Genomic DNA, 24,799 nt, shown 5'->3' with positions numbered 1-24,799 from the left:
TCCCCAAATCCATGTGTGAAAGACTTGTTGCATCTTTCCCAAAAAGACTCCTGGCTGTATTAGATCAAAAGAGGGCTTCTACTAAATACTGAGCAAAGGGTCTGAATACTTAGGACCATGTGATATTTCAGTTTTTCTTTTTTAATAAATCTGCAACAATGTCAACAATTCTGTGTTTTTCTGTCAGTATGGGGTGCTATGTGTACATTCATGGGGAAGAAGAATGAACCTAAATGATTTTAGCAAATGGCTGCAATATAACAAAGAGTGAAAAATTTAAGGGGGTCTGAATACTTTCCGTACCCACTGTGTGTGTGTGTGTGTGTGTGTGTATATCTATCTATCTATCTATCTATCTATCTCAATCACACACATATATATATATATATATATATACACATACACATATCTCAGACAGGTACCAGGTAGTGGGGTAAAATTTTTTCTCCAGGTGGTGCCAAACCCCTAAGCTTTTACATTATATCTACAGACCGTTCCAGATACTTGCCGGCAGCGTGGTGCTCCGCAGGTTGAGCTGATGCACATATTTTGATCGTGCCCCCATTTACACAATTTTTAAAATCAAGCGTATACCCTAACCCAAAATTTTACAGACTGCACCATACCCAGACATCCAGGTTTTTTTTTTTCTTTTCCACCCTCATGATTTTTTTCCAAAACATAAAAATTCAGTAATTTTCCTCCTGGTCAATGCAGCTCGCTCTTGCATTCCAACCCTTGCGAAATCTCCCTCCCCAACCATGATTTAACAAGGGTTCTGCTGCATTAAAGAAATCAATAACATGAAGACCTAACCAGTTCTCGCAAAATATGACCTGCATAAAATTCAATAAAACATGGTTTTATTGGTTGGGCTTCTATTCGGGAAGAGTATAAACGAAAAATGTCAAACCCCGCCATCCCTTGGGTTGGAAAGCCCATAGACATCTTTCCCAATTAAAATTACATTTCATAACGTATTCATAGGATATGGTTGAGCCATGTTGGCTCCTTGTGCACTGTTGAATCTTTCTTTCCAAAAAATTCAATAAAAACATTCAAACATAAAATTACATTTCATTTCTTTCATCTCACTGGCCTGACAGCCCATTGATTGCTCTCTAATTTGTGCTTTCCCCCACCCAACGCAGCGCCCCATTCCCTGTTCCCCTCACCTATTTTCCACCTGACCGCCAATCGCTACACGTTGGGTACATTTTGCTTCAGGCGGAAAGCAAAGCATCGTGACTGCGGCATGTAAACACCCACCTTACGCTAGCTATTGCAGCTTAAGTTGGGTGGTTGGCCACCTCCCCCAACCATACATTTAAGCAGTCTTATTTTGCATCTCTCTACCATGTGTAATAACAGTGTTTAACAGTGTGTCAAAGTATTTTTTTTTACTGTGGCTACGGTATTAACAAAAGTAGCTCACAGCTGTCATCGGTCAGGAATGGCTGGCAAATGCCAAGGGGTAAGTAGCAAGGGAACAGAAGGATAGGGCCCGCTACACGTCTTGGGTAGCAGCGTTACATTTTTTTGGGGCATTTGTAGCCTGCCCAAAGGACCACAACTGGTTCAGGATGCTTCTACAATGTTACAAATTTATCAAAGTCATCATTCTGCCATGTTTGGCCTGCACTACAGTATCCTTTTTATAGAGAGTTTAACTTAAAACAATGAAACAAGAGGCTGTTTAATTTAACTTACTACTAAAACCAGTTTCTTGGAGTAAGGTACAGGACACATGATCTTTAGTTTTTAACCACAAATTATATGCAGTTGATTTGGCCCATTCAGGTGATCTGACACCCAACAAACTATTTCTTTCAACATCAAGTATAGGACACATGATCAAACTTATCCTTAACACCGTAAAAGGCTCAATACAGAAGACTCACTGTGCAGCAAATAGAAAGACCACCTTGCAAACAAGGTAAGATTTTAATATCGCTAACAGGTTTGAAATGCCGCCTCTGACAAACCATAAGAACCAGGTTGAAATTTCACAGAGTAATGGGAAAAATGTGCGACATCCTGCACTAAATGCCTTGACAGGTGAATGAGAGGTCAGCAGTCTCTGAAACAGAACTATCATGTCCGAGATCTGAATTTTGTTAGTACTCAAGGCCAGATGCTGATCTACACTAGGCTAAAGGAAAAATAGGATGCATCCTATGGAGCACTTCATAGGATGACATTTCCTCGTCTTGCACCATGCAAAAATAGACTTTACAGGTGCAAAGGTAGACTTTGCAAGACATCCTAGGCCTTTAAGACGGTAGGGATGCCCTTGGAACCTGGACTTCAGCAGCCTTGGAATAGAAGGTGTGGACAACAAAGCCTATGGAGACTGCTAAGTGGCAGAGTATGTCCTGAGCACCACTTCCTCCTGGGCCATTTCAGTGGGATGGGAACCATGGCTGAAGTCAGAAAGGTGTAAATCAGATGGAACTGATCCCATGGTGTAGCTATAAAATTAGAGGTGAAGGCCTGAGGGTACCTTAGGGACAACCTCTCCAGTTTGTTATTTATTCTGGACACCAATTGAGGCATGTTCAGCATCCCCCACATGAGGCAAAGGGCTTAGAAAGCTATCAAATGGAGGGTCCATTTTCCTGGATCCAGAGATAGACAACTGAAAAGCCAGCCTGCCAATTTTCCACACCTGGGATGTGAACAATGGAAAGAGCAGGTACATGCAGGGTTGTCCAAGTAAGGATCAAGTCTACTTTCCTTTCAGTAGCTACATTTCTGGTACCTCCCTGATGATTCAAGCAGGCCACGGGCGACTTTCCCAGCCGAAGTGCCGGAGAACTAGGCCACCATATTAGGGACTCCTTTGTTCCAACACAGCCAGATCCGATTGTCCAGTGACTGCGGAGTCTTGTCCCATTTGGTCAGAATCTCCCTTTTCACGGACCTCGTATGGAAGTGTGCAAACAGAACCGCCTCAAAAAAGGTAGATACCATCAGGCTCAGCACCCACATGCAAGTCCGGAGGGATAAACATTTGCTGGACAGCAGGAGGCGAATTGCAGCCTACAATATCTGTGGTTTGTCCAGAGTAAGAAGCTCTCTGGCTAAGACCGAGTCCAGAGTCAGACCCAAATAGTCCAGCTTTGTGGACAAAAACAGGGCAGACTTCTGAAAATTCAGAAAGCAGATGAACTTTCGCAGAGTTCATATTGTGATGTCCAGGTTCTCCATCACAGCAGAGAGAGACTCCGCTCGTAGAAGCAGATCCTCCAAGTAGCTCAGTATCGCGATCCCCCGTTGGCATAGCAAGGCTAGCACCGAAGCCAACACTTTTGTGAAGACCGGAGGTGCTGAGGCGAGACCAAGGGGAAGCACCACAAACTGATAATGCTCCTCTCCCACAGCAAAGGGGAGAAAACGCTGGTGACTGGCACGTATCTCCCCATGAAAGAACAGGTCTTGTGCCACCCCAAACAGGACCTGTAAGCTTTCTGTGGACAGGTGCAGATTGTAAGGAAAAAACCTTGGGGGGGGGGGGGGGGCAGCGATGACGACAAGAGCGAATCTTGATCTTGTAACCGGACTGGATGACTTTGTGGACCCACTTGTCTTGCACCAGGGAGGTCCATGGGTCCGGAAATTACCGAAGCCATTCCCCAACCCCCAATAAGGGTGAGAGCGCACCTTCATTCAGAAGGAGCCTTGTCTGCGGGTCTGGAGAGGCCCGATCTTGGCTTGCCAGACCAGGTTCGTTTGCATCCTCCAGAAGAGGCCCTGAAAGGCTTTGAGCCCTTGTCAGCCAACCCTGAGGGACGAAAAAACATTATGAGCCGAGAAGGAAGGCCCACCCCTAAGAAAAGGTTCCTTGCCCTTAGTAGCCCCCCCCCCCCCCCCCCCCCGTAGGACCTTTAATTAGGTCATCCAGGGTAGCTCCAAACAGGCGATCTCCTTGAAAAGGAAGATCAGTCAAGGCCATTTTTGAAGTCTGATCCGCAGACCAGCACTTGAGCCAAAAGACACACCGAAGGACCACTGCCAGCCAAAACAGAGAGGTGAGCCATCAGGGGAGCCGCATACAAAAAGGAGGCATCACAGATCAACTGCATCCCCTTGACCAGCTCTGTAAAAGGCAGGGGGGAGCTGATACCCCTCCAGGTCACAGTGTAGGAGCTTAGCCCTCTGCGACACCAGGGCAATGGTGAATACCGGCGTCATTGCCGAACCAGCCAGAGTGTACATAGTGCGGGCCACAGCCTCCGCTTTCCGGTCTGCCAGATTCTTAAAGGCAGGGGACTCTTCAACCGAATCATGGTTGCCTTGTTCAATCTGGAAACTGGAGTGTCTACTAGCGGTGGAACAACCCACTTCTTAAGAAAGGACTCTATGTAGGAGTAACGCCCAGTAAAGCGCTTAGGAACCCCATGGGGACACTTTGGTCGTCCCCACTCTTTAGCGACAATCCGTCAAATTAGGCAGGGAAAGGTAAAACCCTTTGCCGCTCTGGATGGCTTGGGAGTGCCAAACGGCATCTGCGCCTCCGTCACAGCTTCAGCTGTGTCCTCCATCTTCAGGGTCTCATGCACAGATACAACCGCTGCATCTACCGGCGCCTTTTCGTGCGTGGTCACAGGCCCAGCATGGTGACCCACGTTCGCGGTGGCCGAACCAGATACACAGATACAGTGTCTGATGAGGTAGGGGAAGGCAGGTGGCACTTTTTGCTAGCCCGATGCTCGCAAACCGCCTCCACCAGGGATACAAGGGACTCCAGGACCGCTGTAAGAGCATGGATGGATGGTTGGGACACGGAGGGCCCCATAGCCTCAGAGAGGGGATCAGGTGGGAAAACGTGCTCCAAAGACTGCATGAATCACCAGGGGGACCCCACAAAAAGTGTAACACACTGCTAAGGGACATCCCCCAATGCTCTGGCAGCACCACCCTGTCCCCAAGCACAAGGTACAGAGCGATTCTCAGCAGACAGGTACCTCCCACCAGACTCCCCATCCGCCGACACAGGTACCTGCAACCACCAGGTGAATCTGGACTACACATGCAGCAATCAGGAAGCTTAATCATCCAGGAGTTGCACCATGGGATAAGGAGGGGCTCCCACCGCAGAAATCACTGCCCACTAGGCTCCACTGTCATGGCAGAATCTATTTGCAATGCAAACCACAAAAAAATGGCTTGCGGACTACACAAACATGGCCGCTGTGAATGAAAATACACAAAGTTACAACAAAAGGAAGGAGGGGAACCCAGGTGTCCGACTGTCCCAAGGAGGGGCCCGCGTGCACCTGAAAACCCTCCACAGGTAGAGGGGGAACAGATACTCACCATACCAGGAACCAGGTGGGCACTGCTCCAGACAGATCCTCTACTCCTTAGAAATGGGGGAAGGGGGAGCTTTCGGCCAGGAGGAAGGCTGCGACTGAGGCCAAGTTGTATGCGACCTCGTGGGGCTATATCGCAGCCAACTAGTGTGGAGCCAAGCCCTATGCACGCTCGCTGGCCAGACTGGGGTGACCACTGGATCTAGATTATCCAGCCTGTTGCCCAGTCCAGCAGTTGATAGTAGATATCAAAGAAAAAAAATTGTGGAATAAATTTTCGATCTAAAAAAATTTTGCCAGGACCAAGTATCCCAGGCAAGGAACTAGGTCCTTACTCCTGACAAGGCAGAAAAAAAAAAAAAAAAAAAAAAACTGAGTGACTATATTTTCTGCCTAGTTTCCTACTCCTCATTTGTCTCATTCATGTAGACCGATACATTCTGGGGAGAGCTTTTGAAAAACAATAGACTTGCTGGCTGGATCACTATATAAAGATAGCAGAAAGCAAGCCTAAAAAAGAAAATGAATGCAGTCATCACATCTAAAAATAAGTAAGCTGCAATATAATAAGGTTTGCTTTTCAGTTTAATACCGCTTTAAGGTAGTTGCATATAACTCATAGCTAAAGACTAAAACTAAAGTCCAAACACAAGCGTACAACTAAAAAATGTAAATTTATCAGAAGATTAGGCCAATACAATAAGAAATTTTAGACACGATTTTATCATGCCATCAAAAACTCTCACTGCTCTGCTCAAGTATGGCAATGGGTAAATTTCTATATTCAAAGAACACCTTTAGTCTCAAAACTGCAACACGTGAACAATACAACTGACCAAAAGTCAAAACTGCATTATACCTTATCATTTTTTTCCTCATCTTTCTCTTTTTCCTTCTCTTTCTCGTCATTTTTTTCAGAAGACAGAACTACCAAATTAAGTTTTCGGACAATCAGTTTGGCTTCCATAACTTCTTTCTTATGCTCTTCAAGAATGTTGCTGTCCAATGGGAGAAGCTTAAAAAAATAAATAAAAATATTAGAATTACGTTATTTCCAGAGTATGTAGAAAGGGTTTAATGTGTACCTGTAACACTCCGACCTAAAATGGCACCCAGTCTTTGTTAGTGTTTGGGTAATTGAGAAGGGGAAATAGTTGGAACCCAATTGTTCTGCAAAACATAGTGTAGGCCATGTGCAGCCACTCCCCAATCTATCCACAAAAGAGTGGGCACCGGAAATGCAGTCCCTTCAGTGCAGAGACAGACATTCTAACTCCTGTTTATCTGCAGTGCATTCTTACTCTCCCTCGGTCACACAATACTGAGCTCATGCACTGCTGCAGCAGAGAGGGAGAGAGCACACTGCGTATGTGCAGGTTTTGAAAAGAACAACAGTACATATTCTCGCACTGATGAGGCCATGTGTCCAACAACTGGCCGTCCTGCCTTTTAAGCAGGACAGGGAGTTTTGCAGACAGGCTGGTAAGAGGCTGCGCACAGCCTAGGGTTATGGCTTGCAAGTTTAGCATTTTTGCTATTTAATATACCAGAGTGGAATAGTGGAAACAGGATTCGTGGAAAGGTGATGCCAAAAGGTGAACTAACTCTTAATTACTGAAAAACACTTTACATTTCGTAAATGTACATCAGTGCAGAAAATTCTCTCTGACCGAAGGGGGGAGGAAAAAAAAAAAAAGGCACATCTCAAAACATACAAGGCAATTTCACCAACCAAAAGGCTTGTACAGTTTGTATCCCAGCTGTGTTTTACAACTTTAGAATATTAGAAAGTGTCAACATAACACACTGGCTCCACCCATCCACTCAGTACAAAGTCAGATTTAAGGCAATTTAAAAGTACCAAAAAAAAACAATGCATAAGGTCTTTTATTAGTACTATACAGTTCAATTAAAAGGGTGTTTTATACTATCCCAAGTGCCAGTTCACACTACAGCGATGTCAGACATCGCATGTGATTCGCACCGCACATAACATGTGATGTCTGTGCGATGCATATTCAGCCATACAGATTGTATGGCTGAAATCGCATTGCATTCGGACCAAAGTCATGCAGGACCCTTTTTTGGTCAGCACCAGAAGAGGGTGGCATGGATGTTCACACCTATGCGATACGATTTCTGTTCGAATTGACAGTTCGCACTGCAATATGCAAACTAATCTGGGGGTGTCATTAACTTTGTATTGACACTCCTAGAAGTTCGCAGTTGGCAGTGTGAACTGCCTGCGAGCCAGGTGCGATGCAGGAACCCGCAGTGGATTTGCAGGGTTCATGCATCGTACCAGTGTGAACTGGCACTAAAGCTGCTTTAGAACAAAATAGTAAAAGTAAAAACAAAAAACAAACTGTAAAAACTAAAATACTTCTATTCAGTTTCTTTAGACCTACATGTACATAGAGGTCTTCCAAATCAATGAGGTTTTGCTGTAAGAGAACTGCAGCAACTCTGTACAAAGAGGAGGGGGTTTCTCCATTGGGTTCCTAGAAAATCAAATGAAAGCATTCAATTTTAAGCAATGCAAAAAATGTGGAATCAGAAGAGGAACTATTTGGAAACAAACTGTATACCTTACCTGGTAAAACTTAAATTTAAATCCAAGGATGTGACATAATGTCTGAGGCTCACACATACCCATATACGATTCAATTAACGGCACAAAAAATTCATCGTAATCTGGTCGGCACTCGTATACTTCTAAGATTATATCCAATACTCTATTTGGATCAAGGTTAAAACATCCTAAGGAAGAGGGAAAAAAAAAAAAAACACGGTCAATACATAAAACTAGAAAACTATTAAAATGGGTACTACACCAACTTAAAGCGGAACTAAAAACTCTCTCAATCAACATTAACCATTTTTAATCCTTATGCTGCTGGTAATACTAAACAGAAAGTAAGAAATTAACTGGATCTTTGTCTTACCGCAAAATCCTTTTCTCTGAGATTCACTGACAGACACAGCTCCATGTCTTCTAGACCAGTGGCCCTCAACCCTGGCCCTCAGGGCCCACTAACAGGCCAGGTTTGCAAGATAACTGAAATACATCCCAGGTGATATAATTTGCTGCTCAGTGATTGCAGTACTCTAGTCTGCATCTCCCCAAGGTAATACTTAAAATCTGGCCTGTTAGTGGGCCCTGAGGACCGGAGTTGAGGGCCACTGTTCTAGACAATTGGGGCTTATGCTGCTCTCTTCAGGAATAGGACTGAGCAGAAAAAAAAAAAAAATTCTAGGGTACGCCCCTGAGGCAGTCCCAGAGGGTTTACCATCACTTCCTGCTATAGGACTTCAGGAAGCAGTGTCAGAAGAATACAGAACTCAACCCAACAGAGGGGCAGGTGCTGTGTCTGTCAGTGAACCTCAGAGAAATGGATTTTATGGTAACACAAAAATCAGTGCTCTCTTTATTTCACTAAAGGACACCACTCCATGTCTTCTAGACCATTGGGATGTCCCAAAGCAGTGTCAATATGAGGGGTGGGAAAAACACAGCAAGAGATATAATTCCCAACAAGGCTAAACATAGCCAACCAGGTAAAAACAGGAGCTCAACTAAGAACAACTGGAGCTCACCACCCGGAAAATATTGCACTCCCAAGAGGTGGGAGCCTCTGCAAGCGCAGCCTGCAAAACTTTGCGGTGGAACGCAGCATCCAAAGATGCAAGTACATCAACCTTCTATAACTTTGTGAATATGTGTACAGACGACCACGTAGCGGCCTTGTGCACCTGAACCACTGAAGTCTGATGACAGAAGGCCCAGGAGGCACTAAGCGCCCTTGACCAGGGGAAGGAGGATCCTGACCCTTAAAGGAATAGACCTGCACCACCGTCTGCCTGATCCATCTGGATATGGTCACAGCAGATACAGCCTGCCCCATACGAGGTCCATCCGTAAGACCAAACAAAGAATCGGATTTCCGAATCGACTCAGTCGCTGCCAGGTACACCCCAATTGCCCGAACTACATCCAGGGACTTTAGAACAATTTCTTTAGGGCGTTTCGCTTAGGACATAAAGACGGCAAAACAATGTCTTCATTCAAAATTAAACCCAGAGACAACAACCTTAGGAAGGAACGCCTGACAGGGTTGTAACACCACTTTGTCCCTGTGATCCACCAGGTAAGGCGACCGACAGGATGACGCAGCCTACTCCAACACCCTACGCGCAGAAGTAATAGTGACCAAAAAGGCCACCTTTAGAGACCGAGTGAGCAGAGGAAGTTTACCAATATTTTGAAAAGGAGGCTTTTGAAGAACCGACAGTACCAAATTGAGATCCCACAGAGGTACCAGGGATCACACCGGTGGAGCCAGATGGCGAACCCGCTGCACAAAAGTGTGAACTAAGGACTTTACCGCCAACGGCCTTTGGAAAAATATGGCCAAGGCAGGAATCTGGCCCTTGGTGCCCAGAGCCAAACGCTGACCACCACCTAGTTGTAGAAACTCCAACATGGGAGACACAGAAAAGGAACAGGGAGAAATCCCCCCCCCCTCCCCCGAGACTCACACCAAGTAATTCACGCCTTCCAAAAATCGATAAACCTTCCCAGAAAGTGATTTCATTGCTTTCAACAGTGTAGGAAATCACCTTCTTCCTAGGAATGTCCGTGACTAGCCTTACCAGGCCTGCTTACTAAGACTGGCAAGGCCAGCCTGGCACCACCAGAATGACTGGAATCCCTTCCACCTCGATTCTGTGTAGCTGTCTCGACGAAAGTCGTATTGGAAGGAAAGCGTAAATCAGACGATACTGACCCTAGGGTGCCACCGGGGCATCTGCGGCGTTGGCCAGAGGATTCCAAGACCTTGACACAAACCTCTGCACCTTCCTGTTGAGATGGGAGGCCAACAGATCAACATAGGGAGTCCCCCACTGGAGACACAGTTGATGAAACACCTCCAGATAGAGCCTGATCGCCCGAACCTCCAGGATATTGATCGGCAGACTGGACTCCTCGAGTCCAAACACCTTGAGCCAAATATACTTCCACCGGGACAGACTAGCATCCGTGGAAAGCACTGTCCAATACAGGGGAAAAAAGGACTTTCCCAGACGAAGCACTGGAGAGCGGAGCCATCATATCAGAGACCCTCTGATTACCCGGCTCAACAGGATCGGATTGTCCAGCAACTGCAGATCCTTGTTCAATTTGGAAAGAAAAGAACCTCTCTTTGCAAAGAAAAACGCTGGTGCCCAATATATTGGATTATGAAGGGAAGCGCCCTTGATATCAATAGAGGCCAAAAAAGATCCCCTTGATGAAGGAACGCCACTATCATGCGAAAGGTCTTCATCCAAAATTTCTGAACCCACACAAAGTGGTTCAGAGACTTTAGGTCCAAGATCCTTGCCTTCCTTCCTGGGAACGGCAACAGATTTGAATAAGAAGCTTGAAAACGTTCAGACTCTGGAACAGTCACATGGACTCCTTGTGCCAACAGGTCCTGCACTGCCCTGTAGAGGCCCTGCCGCCGATCGTGAGACAGGTGTAAGTGGGAAGGAAAGAACTTGGCCGGAGCCAAGCACTGAAACTCCATCTTATAAACCAAAGCGACTCGTGGACTCATTTGTAGTGAATGAGCAGGGTCCACGGGTCCAGAAAGAAACGAAAACGGACCCCCCACCCCATATATGGGTAAGGGCACCCCTTTAGGCTGAGGAAGACTTCTTTTGGAGCCGCCCGCAAAAGTACGGGTGGATCTTGAACCCTTTTTCTCCGATCCAGAGGAAAGAAAGGGCCGCGTGTGAGCCAAGAATAAAGGACCCCTGTTTACAACAGGGTTCCTTGCCCCTAGCAACCTGCAGAAGTAAAAGTACTCTTACCTCCTGTAAGGCCCTTAATGATCTCTTCCATAGAGACACAGAACAAATGGTCACCCACAAACGGTAGATCAGTCAGCACCTTTTTAGAAGCCTGGTCAGCCGACCAGTACGTTAATCAAATCATGCGGCGAAGAATCACCACCGTCAAAGATACCCTGCCGGCCAAGAGGGCCCCATCCAAAGATGCATCACAAATGTACTGTAGCCCCTGCATCAACTGATCCGCTAGCTTAGGAGGGTGTTCACCACCTTCCAGATACTGGCATAAAATTTTTGCTCATTCCGATAAAGTCTGGGGTACCAAGGTTATAGCAAACACCGGCCTCAAAATTTAACCTGCTATGGTGAAAAGATATCAGACTAAAGCCTCAACTCTCTTGTCCACAGGATCCTTAAAGGATGGAAAATCCTCCACAAGCAAAAAAGTGTGGCCTTATTTAGCCTGGAAACCAGAGTCCACCGACGGCAGAACCGTTAGTTTCTTCAGGAGAGACTCCACAAAGGGACATCTTCTAGTGAAACGCTTAGGCATTCCAACCATGCATTTCGGGGAATCCCACTGACTAGTGACAATCTCATCAAAATAGGCAGGAAAAGGGAACACCTTTTTCCCCTTTGGAAGATTTGCGGGTGTCAAAATGCACTGCCATCGCCGACTCAGCATAAGCCGAATCCTCCAACTTTAAAAAATTTCCTGCACTGACATAATCAAAGCCTCCACCAGCGCTTTTTCATGTGCAGCTGTGGAGGAGGATTCGTCTTCACTATTCAAGCACTCAGCGTGTGTGGACGTAGACCCACTGGGCTGACTCTCGTCCGCAGCGGCCAAATCCACCTCAGACTGAGGCGGCAGAAGATACAGGTGAAGGTGGGGGAGCGCTTATTGCTAAGCCTCCTTTGCAGGGCCATATCTACCTTGGATACAAGCGATTGCAGGGCTGCCGTCATGGCCGCCAGGGCAGACAGACCCAGAGGGTCCCGCAGCTTCCAGGAGTGGGTCAGGTGGTGATACAAGCTCCAGAGGCTCCATTGATGACAAGAGGTCAAGACGTTAACCACTTAAGCCCCAGCCCTATTTCGGACACTTTTTGTTTACAAGTTAAAATCAGTATTTTTTTCCTAGAAAACTACTTAGAACCACCGAACATTATATATATTTTTTTAGCAAAGACTCTGGAGAATAAAATGTCGGTCATTGCAATATTTTTTGTCACGCGGTATTTGCGCAGCGGTCTTTAAAACGCAATTTTTTTGGAAAATTTTTGAAAAATCACATTTCACTGCATTTAAAAAATACTAAGCAGTAAAGTTAACCCATTTTTTTGCATATTGTGAAAGATGATGTCACGCCGAGTAAAGAGATACCAAAAATGTTACGGTTTAGAATTGCGCACACCCGTGGGATGGCGACAAACTACGGTCAATAGAGATCTCAATAGGCGCTGCTTTACATTTTTTTTAACTGTTACCAGTTTAGAGTTGGAGTGTAGCTCTTTTTTTTTAATTATTGCTCACGCTCTGGCGATCGTGGCGATACCTCACATGTGTGGTTTGAACAGCGATATCATTCGCGGCTCGACTTCCGTATAGGTTTTTTTCGCGCGCGAGCCAACGGTGACGACTAAAAAATTTTTTTTTCCTATTAATTTTATATTTTTTTTTTTTTAACTTTATTACAGGTTTTTAAAAAAAAAAAAAAAATCTGATCACTTTTATTGCTGTCACAAGCAATGTAAACATCCCTTGTGACACCAATATGCAGTGACAGGTGCTCTTTATGGAGGGATCGAGGATCTAAAAGACCCTAGACTCCTCCACTACACTTTCATGTATGCCGAAAACTGCATTTTTGCATACAGCCGTTTTTTAAATCTGCCGCCTTTTGCAGCAGATTAACCCGGAAGTGACGTCATGGACGCCGCCTCCGGGTTACGTCATCGGAGACCCGATCAATGCCGTTTCCGGCTTTGATCGGGACTCCATCCAGCCGGCAACGCGCCCGCTGGGTGCGGAAGGCGGCGGGAGGGGGGGGGGCATCGCCTATACCGCTCGTTGATTGTAGCTCATACAGGAACAGGTTTATTGTAGTTCACACAGGAACAAAAATACAGAAAAAAAATTCCATTTAAAAAGAAAAAAAAAATGCCAGGACCGCAGATGCCAGCACATGACTAGGCAGAAAAAACTGAAGTCCTATAGCAGGAAGTGATGGTACATGAGCTTTTTTTACCCTGCTTTCATCTGGAGAAGGGGCTCTCTCGCATAGGTATACACTATGGCTGGATGCCTGATCTAAGGGCAGTTGGATTCCAGGAAGTAAATGCTACATGAATCATCTGTCCTTACTCTAGAATTCCACTGCTAGAAATTGTTGGAGACACGGACAGTTGAGCATGCTTTAAACATTAAAAAGGAATTAAGTAGCTATTTCAGTTTGTGGTGCTCGGATATATTTAAAGCAGAACTTTGAACATAACAGTTTGATAATAATGTATGTTCTTAACAAAAGGACATACATTACACATTAGCAATAAGGCTACCAAAATTAGCGCGTGCTGTAAATTGCCTGCAGCATTGCTGGTATTGAGGCTGATCACATGTGCAGCACCATGCCATCTGCAAACCACAACTAAGACTGACCATACATTAAACAATTTTCCTTTTGATTTACCAAAACCATATACACTGTGTGCACAATTATTTGACAAGTGAGTATTTTGACCGAATAATAATTTTTTTACTGAATAAACTTGAATGCTTATTGGATTTAAGCATATTGGGTGATGTGAAATTGTGTAATGCGGGAGGGTGTAGTCTAAGGAGATCAACACCTTATATCAATGCGTGCATAAATATTAGGCAGCTTCTTTTTCTCAGGCAAATTGGGCTAAATAAAGAAGATTTACCTGACTTTGAAAAGTAAAAAAAAAAAATTGTAAAAAAGTATTTCAGAGAGATGCAGCGCTCTTGAAATTGCTAAGATATTGGGGCATGATCACAGAACCTTCAAACATTTTGTTGCAAATAGTCAACAGGGTTGCAAGACAAAAAAAAAAAAAAAAAAAGAAGGTGCAAAATAACTGCCAAAGATTTGAGAAGAATCAAAATGTGAAGCTACCAGGAAGCAATTATCCTCCAGTGCTTGTCATATTCCAGAACTGCAACCTACCTGGAGTGCCCAGAAGTACAAGGTGTTCAGTGCTCATAGACATGGCCAAAATAAGGAAGGCTGAACCCTGACCAGCACTGAACAAGGCACAAAGTTGAAACGTCAAGACTGGGCCTAGAAAAATCTTAAGACAAATTTTTCAAAAGGTTTTATGGACTGATGAGATGAGAGTGACTGTTGACGGACCAGATGGATGGTTCTGTGGCTGGATCAGTAAAGGGCACAGGGCTGCACTTCAACGTAGACATCAGCAAGGTGGAGGTGAGGTACTGGTATGGACTGGTATTATTAAGAATGGGCTAGCTGGACATTTTCGGGTTGAAGATGAACTCAAAAATCAACTCGCAAACCTACTGCCAGTTTTTATTTCTTCAAGTAGTGGTACAGGGAAAAAAAGTCTGCATCTTTACAGAAAACCATGATATTTATGCAGGACAATGCTCCATCGCTTGTAGTACTCCACTATGTGGCTAGCCAGTAAAGGCCTAAAGATGAAAGAATAATGACATGCCCCCAAAACCCTGAGAATTTGTGGGCCCTTCTTAAATGGGAGATTTATATTAAAGAAAAACAGTTCACATCTCTGAACAGTTTCTGGGCTGCACAAAAAGTTGATTGTCAACAGATCAAGAAACTGACAGACTCCATGAACGGAAGGTTTATGGCGGTTATTGAAAAGAAGATTGGCTATACTGGTGACTTGAACATTTCTGACTTTTTTTTTTTTTTAATTTGTAAATTTTAAAGTTGTTGGTTTATTAGCATCACTTTACCAGATAAAATTAACAAGTGAGATGGGAAAAATTAAATTTTCATCTAAATGCATAATAATTCTACACACGAATAGTTGCCCAATTGTGCACATAGGGATTAGCCTAAAAAGAGCCAAACCATAAAATTTACTTCCTTAAATATTCAGGTTTATGAACATTTTGGATTAACCAAGAGCACTGTAGTAGTTCAATAATGAAATTAATCCTCTTCTATGCATTATATATATATATATATATATATATATATATATATATATATATATATATATATATATATATATATATATATATATATATATATATATATATATACATACATTGGGGGGACACTGCGCTGGCGAGGCTGCATTGGGCTGGCGAGGCTGCATTGATGGACACTGCGCTGGCGAGGCTGCATTGATGGACACTGCGCTGGCGAGGCTGCATTCACGGACACTGAATTCTGCGTTCAATGCTACTTAAAATTTAAGCTTTTTTCCTAAAATTTCCTTCTTAAATTTGAGGTGAGTGTTATATGCCGATAAATACGGTATATGCTTTTTATGGAATTTGGAAGGTAACACTTAACTAAAGTGGCATTCTATTCATCCAATGTATTTTTTACAACTATTTAAGTGTAAGCCCAGAAAAAATTGAAAAACTGCCCACATTTAAATAAAAGCTCTGTTACCTTAAGTAATACAGGGCCTTAATGCTCATCCCAGGTCTTTAATTCTAGTCATAGCTGCTGATCTTACTAGTTAAAATGTTGTAGGTCACAGTCCTGCAGTAAGGGGACAACATTGTTGGGCACCTGTTATTTCATCACAAAATGTTGCCACTGCACTACAGTACAGAAATGTGACATTAATCTCTCACTGGGCCGCCAGTTCAGCAGATGTTCTGTGACATTACAGTGTCATTGTTACCCTCCAACAGTCCCTGATGTGCATAATTTAAAAAAAGGGAGCAAGCGGTCAAGTGACCATTCCAAAAATCAACAGAAATAATATTTAAAGAGAAAAAAAAAAAAAAAAAAAAAAAAAAAAAAAATCGCCAGATATCATGCAAACTGGCAACAGTTTGAGATCAGCACTATTTTATATACAGTATTCGAGGGAGGCTTGCCATCTCATTAAAATCTGATATTTAGATTTTAACACAGAATGAGAAACTACACAAATACAATGGTGTAGAAAATAATAAATAAAAGTGCATATCACCAGCCCTACCAATTAGGGATTTTATGTTTTCCAGGATTAAATCACTTGTTATACTCCCAGACAAATCTTGTCCAAGCTCTGCAATCAACTTTGCATATCCTTCGTTTTCTTCTCTCAATAAATTGAATTTCTGTTGCTTATAACTGCAGAAAATAAAATGGAATACAGAAACACAAAATGAATTAAAGAAAAAAAAGCCTTCCTACAGACATAACATAGAAAATAGAAATAAACAATTCACAGAACCATTCTTGAAAGTTCTTGCCAACCATTTACATGTTGTCCTTCTTCCATCTAGCAAGAGCAGCTTATAAGGGCATTACAAAGCATTTAATTGACATTTGCTTGTGGGGACAGTTTTGTAAACACCAGAAAACAACAGAAGCAGCTGCATTTAAGCCAGAGATGCTTAGTATGAGCATTTCAGCCTGGACACTTATGCAGACATTTCCTGGAAAACCATTTTATCACATCATCCAAAATTATGGGCAACACTGTTAGTTTATAATATATGGACTGAAAAGGCCAAACCTAAATTAGATGTTTACTAAAGTAGATGTAATTAGCAATAAAGATCAGCAGACCACTAATATTTAAACCATTTAGTAACCAACATTATTATAGGATACCTAAACCCCTACATGGTATTTCAGTTAGTACAATAATTTTAAATACAAATCTAATTGCAAAATAAAGGTTTGGACACGCTGTAAAAATCTGCAGAACAGAATGCAATGATTTTCTAATCTCAAACTCATTTTATTCACAATATATATATATATCAAAATGTTTAAAGTTAGAAAATGTACAATTAAAAGAAAAAAATAAGGTAATTTGAAATTGATGGCGTCAGCAACAAGTCTCAAAAAAGTTGAGACAAGGCAATAAAAAGCTGGCAATGCAAGTGGTACCAAAAAGAAAAAGCTGGAAGAACATTTTGCAACTAATTAAAAGTAGAACTATAGGCAAAATATTTTCTGTCCCATAACCAAACAGGAAGTAAAAGCTCTAAATTATCAGAATTCCTTGGGGCCATCCAGGTCACCCAAACTACTGTCCCCCAATAGAAGATTTCCCCTCTATAACTTTTCTGGGGACAACAAAAAATGGGAGATTTTCCTTTACTTTTAATAAACAGGACAGATAAAGAGGATAAATGTCCTTTAACAGGGACACAGACAGCAATAAAAAAAACTGTTTCTAATCCATCCCCTCTATCCAAAACTAAAAAAGGGTCTTGCCTTTACTTATACTTTAATTGGCAACAGGTCAGAAACACAATTGGTTATAAAAAGAGTATCTTAGAGAGTCCATGTCTCAGAAGATGGGCAGAGGGTCACCAACCTGAAAAGCTGCATCTAAAAATTGTCGAACAATTTAAAAATATTGTTCCGCAACATAAAATTGCAAAGACTTTAAATAGAGCATCGTCTACAGTGCATAACTCCAGATTCTGGGAATCTGGAGAACTCTCTGTGCACAAGGGACAAAGCTGAAACAGGACACTAGAAGCCTGTGATCTTCCCTTTAACGGCACTGCATGAAAAATGGGCATGATTCTGTGCTGGACATCACTGCATGGGCTCAGGAATGCTTCCCAAAATTACTGTCAATATACATTTTGCTATGCCAAAAACGCAAGGTAAAGCTCTAGCGCGCAAAGAAGCAGACATACCTGAACATGATGCAGAAAAGCCACCGTCTTCTCTGGGCCAAAGCTCATTTAAAATGGTCTACTGCAAAGTGGAAAATTGTTCTGTGGTCAGACGAATATAAATTTGACGTTTTTGGCAACCATGGGTGCTGCGTCCTCTGAATTAGGAGAAGAGGGACCTTTTTTTCAGCACTCAGTTTAAAGGCCTGCATCACTGATGCTACGGGGGTGCATTAGTGTGTATGGAACGGACAAGCTTGCACATCTGGAAAGGTACCATCAATACCGAAAGATATATCCAAGTTTAACATCAGCATATCCTCTGGCAAGAATGGGACATTGTTCTTTTCCCACAACTCCCATCAACTGGTCTCTCCTCAGTCCCCAGATGTTTACAGAGTGTTGGTAAAAGAAGAAGGGATGCTACACCGTGATAAACATGCGCTGTCCAAACTATTTTGACACTGGGGATGTAGTTTGCCAGCTTTTTATTGCCCTGTCCCAACTTTGGACACATTTGGTTGCCATCAAGTCCAAAAAAAACTTATTTTTTTCTTAAAATGGGACATCATCTCAGTTTGAACATTTGAGGTTTCTATTGTGAATAAAATATAGGTTTATGAGATCTGCAAATCATTGCATTCTGTGTTTAGGTAGATTTTAAACTACGCCTCAACTTTATTGGAATTGGGGTAGTATACTTACTAGAGGAACCTGAAAAGTTCAATTGCCTTTTTTTATTTGGAGTTGCAACAATATTTAGCTAAACTTGCCACACAAAAAGACAAGAAAAACTATACCAAAAAGAAAAATGAGATTTGTGACTTAATGTAAAATCCATTTCTCAGAGTTCATGGACAGACACAGCTCTCCAGTATTCTAAACCATTGGGTTATATTGCCCCCTACAGGAGCAGGACACTAGGAAGAAAAAAAGAACTTAGCTACGCCTATGGGCAGTCCTAGGTAGTATACTCCCCCCCCCCCCCCACCTCTCTGCTAAAGGTCTTCAATTTTGTAACAAACAGTGTCAGAAGTAACAACTCCATAGAGGAGTGGGTGCGGTGTCTGTCAATGAACTCAGAGAAATCCAATTTTCTCTTTCGTTCATTAACAGACACAGCTCTCCAGTATTCTGAACCACTGGGACGTCCCCAAGCAGTGCCAAACATGAGGGGTGGGACAACAAAAAAATCCCAAGGCTAAACAGAATAGCCAACCAGGTAAACAAGAGAACAAAAAAAAAAAAAAAAAAAACACACAACTGGAGCCCAACCTGAACAACAACCCTCTAAACTCTGCGGCCAAAGAAAGCATTGTAGATGCCAACACATCCATGATATAGAATTTAGTGATGACCAGGTGGCCGCCTTACAATCCTGCACCACCAACGCCTAATGACAGAAGGCTCAAGAAGCACTAAGCGCCTGAGTACACCGTTACAGGGAAAGGAGGAACCTGAGCCCTGATCGAATAGGCCTGAGTCACACCGTCTGTCTGATCCATCTGGAAAGGGTGGCAGAAGAAGCAGACAGCCCTTTTCTTGACCCGTCCGTAATCACAAACAGTGAGTCTGACCGTGAAAAGACTCAGTAGCTGCCAAATACACCCGAAATCCCCAAACCACATCCAAGGCATGCAAAGCAAATTCCTTAGGATGCTTGGGCCTGGGACGAAGGGAAGGCAACACAATGTCTTCATTCAAATGGAAATCAGACACAAGCTTTGGAAGGAAAGGACAGGGGTGAAGAGCCACCGGATCTCGGACTCACCAAGTAAGGTAAACGACAGGATAGCGCCGCCAATTCAGACACCCTGCATGCAGAGATGATGGCCACCAACAAGGCCACCTTCTGAGACAGCATAAGCAGGGGAATCTTCCGAATATTCTGAAAGGGAGGCTTCTGGAGAACTGAAAACGCCAAGTTCAGATCCCACGCCAGTAAAGGAGACCGCACCAGTGGAGTCAGATGTTGAACCCCATGAACAAAAGATACCAGAGAACATGTGGCCAAGGGTCGCTGAAGGCCAGTTTCTGTACGACATCCTGTTGAAGGAAGGCCAAAATCTGAGCCACCGAAAAAAATAGAGGGTCAACACCAATCGACTAACACACTACAAAATGTACATTTTCCATGTACGATGGTAGATTTTCCTTGGGGGTACACTTTCTAGCCTTTTAGCAGTGTCGGAATCACAGACCAATCCAAACCTCTATCCTTCAGCAGCTGGCTTTCAACAGCCAGGCCATCAAAAGCCAGCGAATAAAGCAGGATGGAGGATTGGCTCTTGGGACAAGAGATCCTCCCTGAGAGGCAGTCTCCAAGGGACATCGGCGACCAGCCACACCAGGTCAGCATACCAAGACCAGCGAGACCAGTCTGGGGCCACTAGAATGACAGGAATCCCCTTGGCCCAGATTCAGCGCAAGAGCCGCAGCAGAAGCTTGCGGGAGGGAAGGTGTAGATCAGACGATACTGGCCCCATGGGGCCCAGTAGACTTTTCTGTTGAGCCAAGACACCAACACATCTCATGACACGTCTTGGTCCAACGCGTGCTGACAGTCTGCCTGCAAGTTTTAAACTCCTGGAATGTTTACGGCAGAGAGGTCCAGAACAAAGCGTTCTGCCCACCGGAGAATGCCGGAAACTTCCAGGGCTGCCAATACACTTTGTTTCTCCCTGGTGATTGACATAAGCCAATGCCGTGGCATTGTCTGACTGAATTGGCCCCGGAAGCCCCCATAGTCGATCCATTCAGTGATCCAGGCACAGCCTGATCACTCGAAGTTCCAAGACATTGATCGGTAGTCTGGACTCCTTCAGTGTCCAAACACCCTGAGAAGAGCTCAGACCAAGGACACCTCCCCCACCCAGACAGACTGGCATCCATGGTGACCACTGTCCAATACAAGGAGAGAAAGGACTTACCCTGCCAAAGAGCTGGAGAGTGAAGCCACCAGACCAGAGACCCCTTGGTTTCCTGGCTCAGCCAGATATGATTGTCAAGAGACTTTGGACACTTGTCCCATTTTACCAGGATCTCCCTTTGAAGGGACCTCGTATGGAACTGCGCAAACGGAACCACCTTGAAGGTAGATACCATCAGGCCCAGTACCAGCATGCAAGTACGGAGGGATGACCCTCTGCTGGACAGCAGTAGATGAATAGCAGTAGCAACTTCTGGAATTTGTCCAGAGGAAGGAACACACTGGCTAGAGCTAGATTCTAGAGTCAGACCCAGATGATCAAATTTTCTGGAGGGAACCAGAGCAGACTTCTGGTAATTTAGAAGCCAACCAAACTCCTTCAGGGTCTATATAGTGATCTCCACCTCATCCATCAACGCAGCAGAGGACTCCACTCGTAAGAGGTGGTCATCCAGATAGCCCAGTACTGCAATCCCTCACTGACTTAGCAACGCCAGAATGGGAGCCAACACTTTTGTGAAGACCCGAGGAGTAGAGACGATACCAAAGGGTAATGGCATGAACTGATAGTTCTTTTCTCCTTCAGCAAACTGGAGGAAGCGCTGGTGTCAGGCACATATTGGCGTGTGCAGGTAAGCATCCTTGATGTCGATAGAGTCAAGAAAATCCCCTTGATGCCACCACCATGCGAATCGACTCCATTCCTAACTTTTGTACCCGCACAAAGCAGTTTGGGGCCTTGAGGTCCAGAATCAGACGTACCATGTCCTCTCTTTCTTTGGGACGGTGAACAGGTTTGAATAAAAACTAGAGATGGCCTCAAGTGTGTTAAGAGTTTGCACTTGCCCAATACCCCCAGGAAGCCGACACTGCACTCCACTTATTACAGGCAGAGAGACATTTCCCAATCAACAGCTGCACAGATCTGGAAATGTCTCACTGCCTGTGATTAGCGGAGTGCAGTGTCGGCTTCCTGGCGGGATCGGGCACATGGGAATTCGAATACGCCTGAGCCCATCTCTACTAAAAACCCTGGAACTGTTCTGAGGCCAGAACCAGGCCAAAAATCACACACTGAAGCAGCAGGTCTTGAACTGCAACAAAGAGAGCTTGCAATCGATCCGGGAACAGACGCACATTGGAAGGGAAGAACCTTTCTGGAGGGCAAGAACGAAACTCGATCTTGTAACCAGACAGTATCACTTCGTGGACTCATTTGTCATTTACCAAAGAGGTCCATGGCCCCGGAAACCAGCAAATATCTCTCCTCACCCCAGGCACCGATGAGGGCACACCTTCATGCTTAAGGAGCCTTGTCCCGTGGTATAGAGAATCCCACTCTCAGCTTGCAAGACCAGGGCTGCTAAGAACCTCCCAAGGAGGACTTGAAAGGTTTTGAGCCCTTGTCAGTGAAACCTGAGGGACGAAAAAAACTTCTTGTGCACCCAGTGGAACAGTCCACTTCTTGAGGGACTTCACAAAGGGGTGCCTCACCGCGAAGCGTTTAGGAACCACAAAAGGGATGTTTTGGACGCTCCCACTCTTTTGCGACAAATCTGTCAAAACAGGAGGGATAAGGAAACACTTTTGCCGCGCAAGACGGGTTATGAGTGCCAAAAGGGGAAAGCCACCTCCGCCGCAGCTTTAGCTGCACCCTTAATTTTTAAAGTTTCCTGCACAGATACAATCAGTGCGTCCACCAGCTCCTTGTGCGCAGCTACAGGCATGGAGGAATCACTCTCACTATCAGACAATTCAGATCCTGCAGGGTGAGCACGACCGACAGCGGAAGGCGGGGGATGCTTTTTAGCCCACTGCCCAAAAGCCACCTCCACCCGAGACACAAAGGACTCCAGGAACGCCATCAGTGCATCAATGGATAGATGGGACACCGAGGGACCTGCAGCCTCAGAGGGGGTCAGGTGGGGAAACATGCTCCAGAGACTCCATTAATAAAAAAGAGGGGGACCCACACAAAAAGTGTTTAGCACTGCAACTGGACACCCCCACCATGCTGGTAGCACCACCAGCTTGCCAGCAAACAGAGCACCCCACAACCTGCAGCAGACCGAGAGAGGGACCCCACCAGACTCACCACCCCACCAGAGTTGCACCGACTGCACCAGGATGCACTTGCTCCACGTGCGGCATCCAATGGGAAAGAAAAAAAAAAAAAAACACAACAGGATTCAGCACCAGGGGAAAAGGAGAAGCTCCCACAGCCAATATCACCACCCAAAGGCTCCTCTGTCATGGTCGCTACTCTATTAGCAACCAACAAAAAATAGCCGCCGGACTACACAAACATGGCCAGCAGCCCAATAAAAACATCCAGGCTACAAAAAAATGGCTGCCGCACAAGGCTCCTAAGGACCCAGGAGGGATCCCTGGAACCCAAGCTGTAATAACAAGGAAAGGGGAGACTGGCACAGGGTCACCATAGGCAGTGTCCCTCCCTCCCAGCCAATAGCCCAGATGACCCACAGGGAACACCACCACACAGGGGGGCTCGGATGGGAAGGAGGGGTACCCACAGGTACGACTGTCCCAGGGAGGGGACCATGTCCACCCCAAAACTCACCAGGGAGAGGGGGGGGGGGGGGGGGAGAAAGCTACTCACCACACCAGGAACTAGACTGGCACCGCTCCAGTCTTCTCACAACTGAAATGGGGGGCTGTTGGCCAGGAGGAACACTGAGAATCAGGCCAAGACGCTGTTGTATGCGACCTCTTAAAGCGTTTAAAATGGCAGGCCAGCCCCCGTCCAGTGGGGCTATATAAAAGAAATTACCTAGCGCAGAGTTGTGGTCTGCGCGCTTGCTGGCCAGACTGGGGTGACTACATGTTCTAGAATTTCCAGCCTGTCACCCAGTCTGGCAGTTACTCCTGACAAGGCAGAAATAAAACTGAAGACAGAGTGGGGGGGGGGGGGGTATACCACCTAGGACTGCCCATAGGCGTAGCAAAGGTTTTTTTTCTGCCTAGTGTCTCACTCCTGTAGGGAACAATCTAACCCTATGGTTCAGAATGCTGGAGAGCTGCCCGTCGAACAAAAGAGAAATATATATATTTTCAAATAATTAGTCTATAGGTCTTGGAGAACTAACGTGAAGAAAAAAAAAAAATACCAGAGTTCTTCCACACCAAAAAATTTTGAAATTAGAACTCTAAGAGAACATTTAACAAAAAATTAAAAAAAAAAAAAATTCAGCCTGCTACTATTGTGATCATCGGATGCTGTTAAGAGCCTTTGTGCATTATAATAAATATCTGTATAAATCATTGTATAACCTTTGCGCCTCAGAACAAGGCACAAAAGCAGATTATTGCATATCAAATAGAAGCCCATTTATCCCAAAGTGCCCAAGCCAAGAGGGATACAACGAGACATTTTCTACTATTCCATTTCTGCATTTATTTCTCATTGGGTATAGATCTGCTTCCAAAATCATTGATGTCCACATTTCCATCAAACAGGGAAGGCAAAGATCCTGAAAAAAAAAAAATCTCCTCCTTGATTGGAATAATTCTGATCAGGCGGGTTTTATTCAAGGTCAAAAGACTAAAGTAAATATATTAAAAGTGGACTATACAGAAAATAAAAAAAAAAAAACAAAAAAAACAGACCCTCATATATGACCAGTGCGTCCTGAGATTGCTGACAGTTAAGCACTTGTCATATTCAAATTTTAACATTAGATGGTTTGAATACTGATACAGAAATTTTCAGAAGTTGGCCAGATTTCTTAAAGTAAAATAAAATATAGCCCCACAAGCAGCCTCTGTGAAACTTCTTGTCTATGAGGCAAAAGAAGCTTTCAAAAATAATTTGGTCTTTTATCAAACAGATATTATCCCCATGAGAAGTACCAGAAATAAGCTTAAGCCCCATAAACCATTT

General features: G+C 44.4%; 1 protein-coding gene across 1 annotated transcript in view; it reads right to left on the bottom strand.

Moving 5' to 3' along the window:
* Positions 1-24,799, bottom strand: part of THOC2 (THO complex subunit 2) — a 282,137-nt gene that overhangs the window by 219,148 nt on the left and 38,190 nt on the right. The window contains exons 7-10 of the mRNA XM_082263317.1: positions 16,325-16,458; positions 7,909-8,075; positions 7,724-7,816; positions 6,175-6,330 (exon numbers count right to left, since the gene is read on the bottom strand). Coding sequence (XP_082119443.1) covers positions 6,175-6,330; positions 7,724-7,816; positions 7,909-8,075; positions 16,325-16,458 — 550 coding nt within the window. The remainder of the gene's footprint in view (positions 1-6,174; positions 6,331-7,723; positions 7,817-7,908; positions 8,076-16,324; positions 16,459-24,799) is intronic.

The sequence above is a fragment of the Pelophylax lessonae genome (genome assembly GCF_965119305.1).
Source record: "Pelophylax lessonae genome assembly, chromosome: 7".
Lineage (NCBI taxonomy): Eukaryota > Metazoa > Chordata > Amphibia > Anura > Ranidae > Pelophylax > Pelophylax lessonae.
The sequence above is the reverse complement of the archived record's forward strand: the minus strand, read 5'-3'. Positions and strand labels throughout refer to the sequence as shown.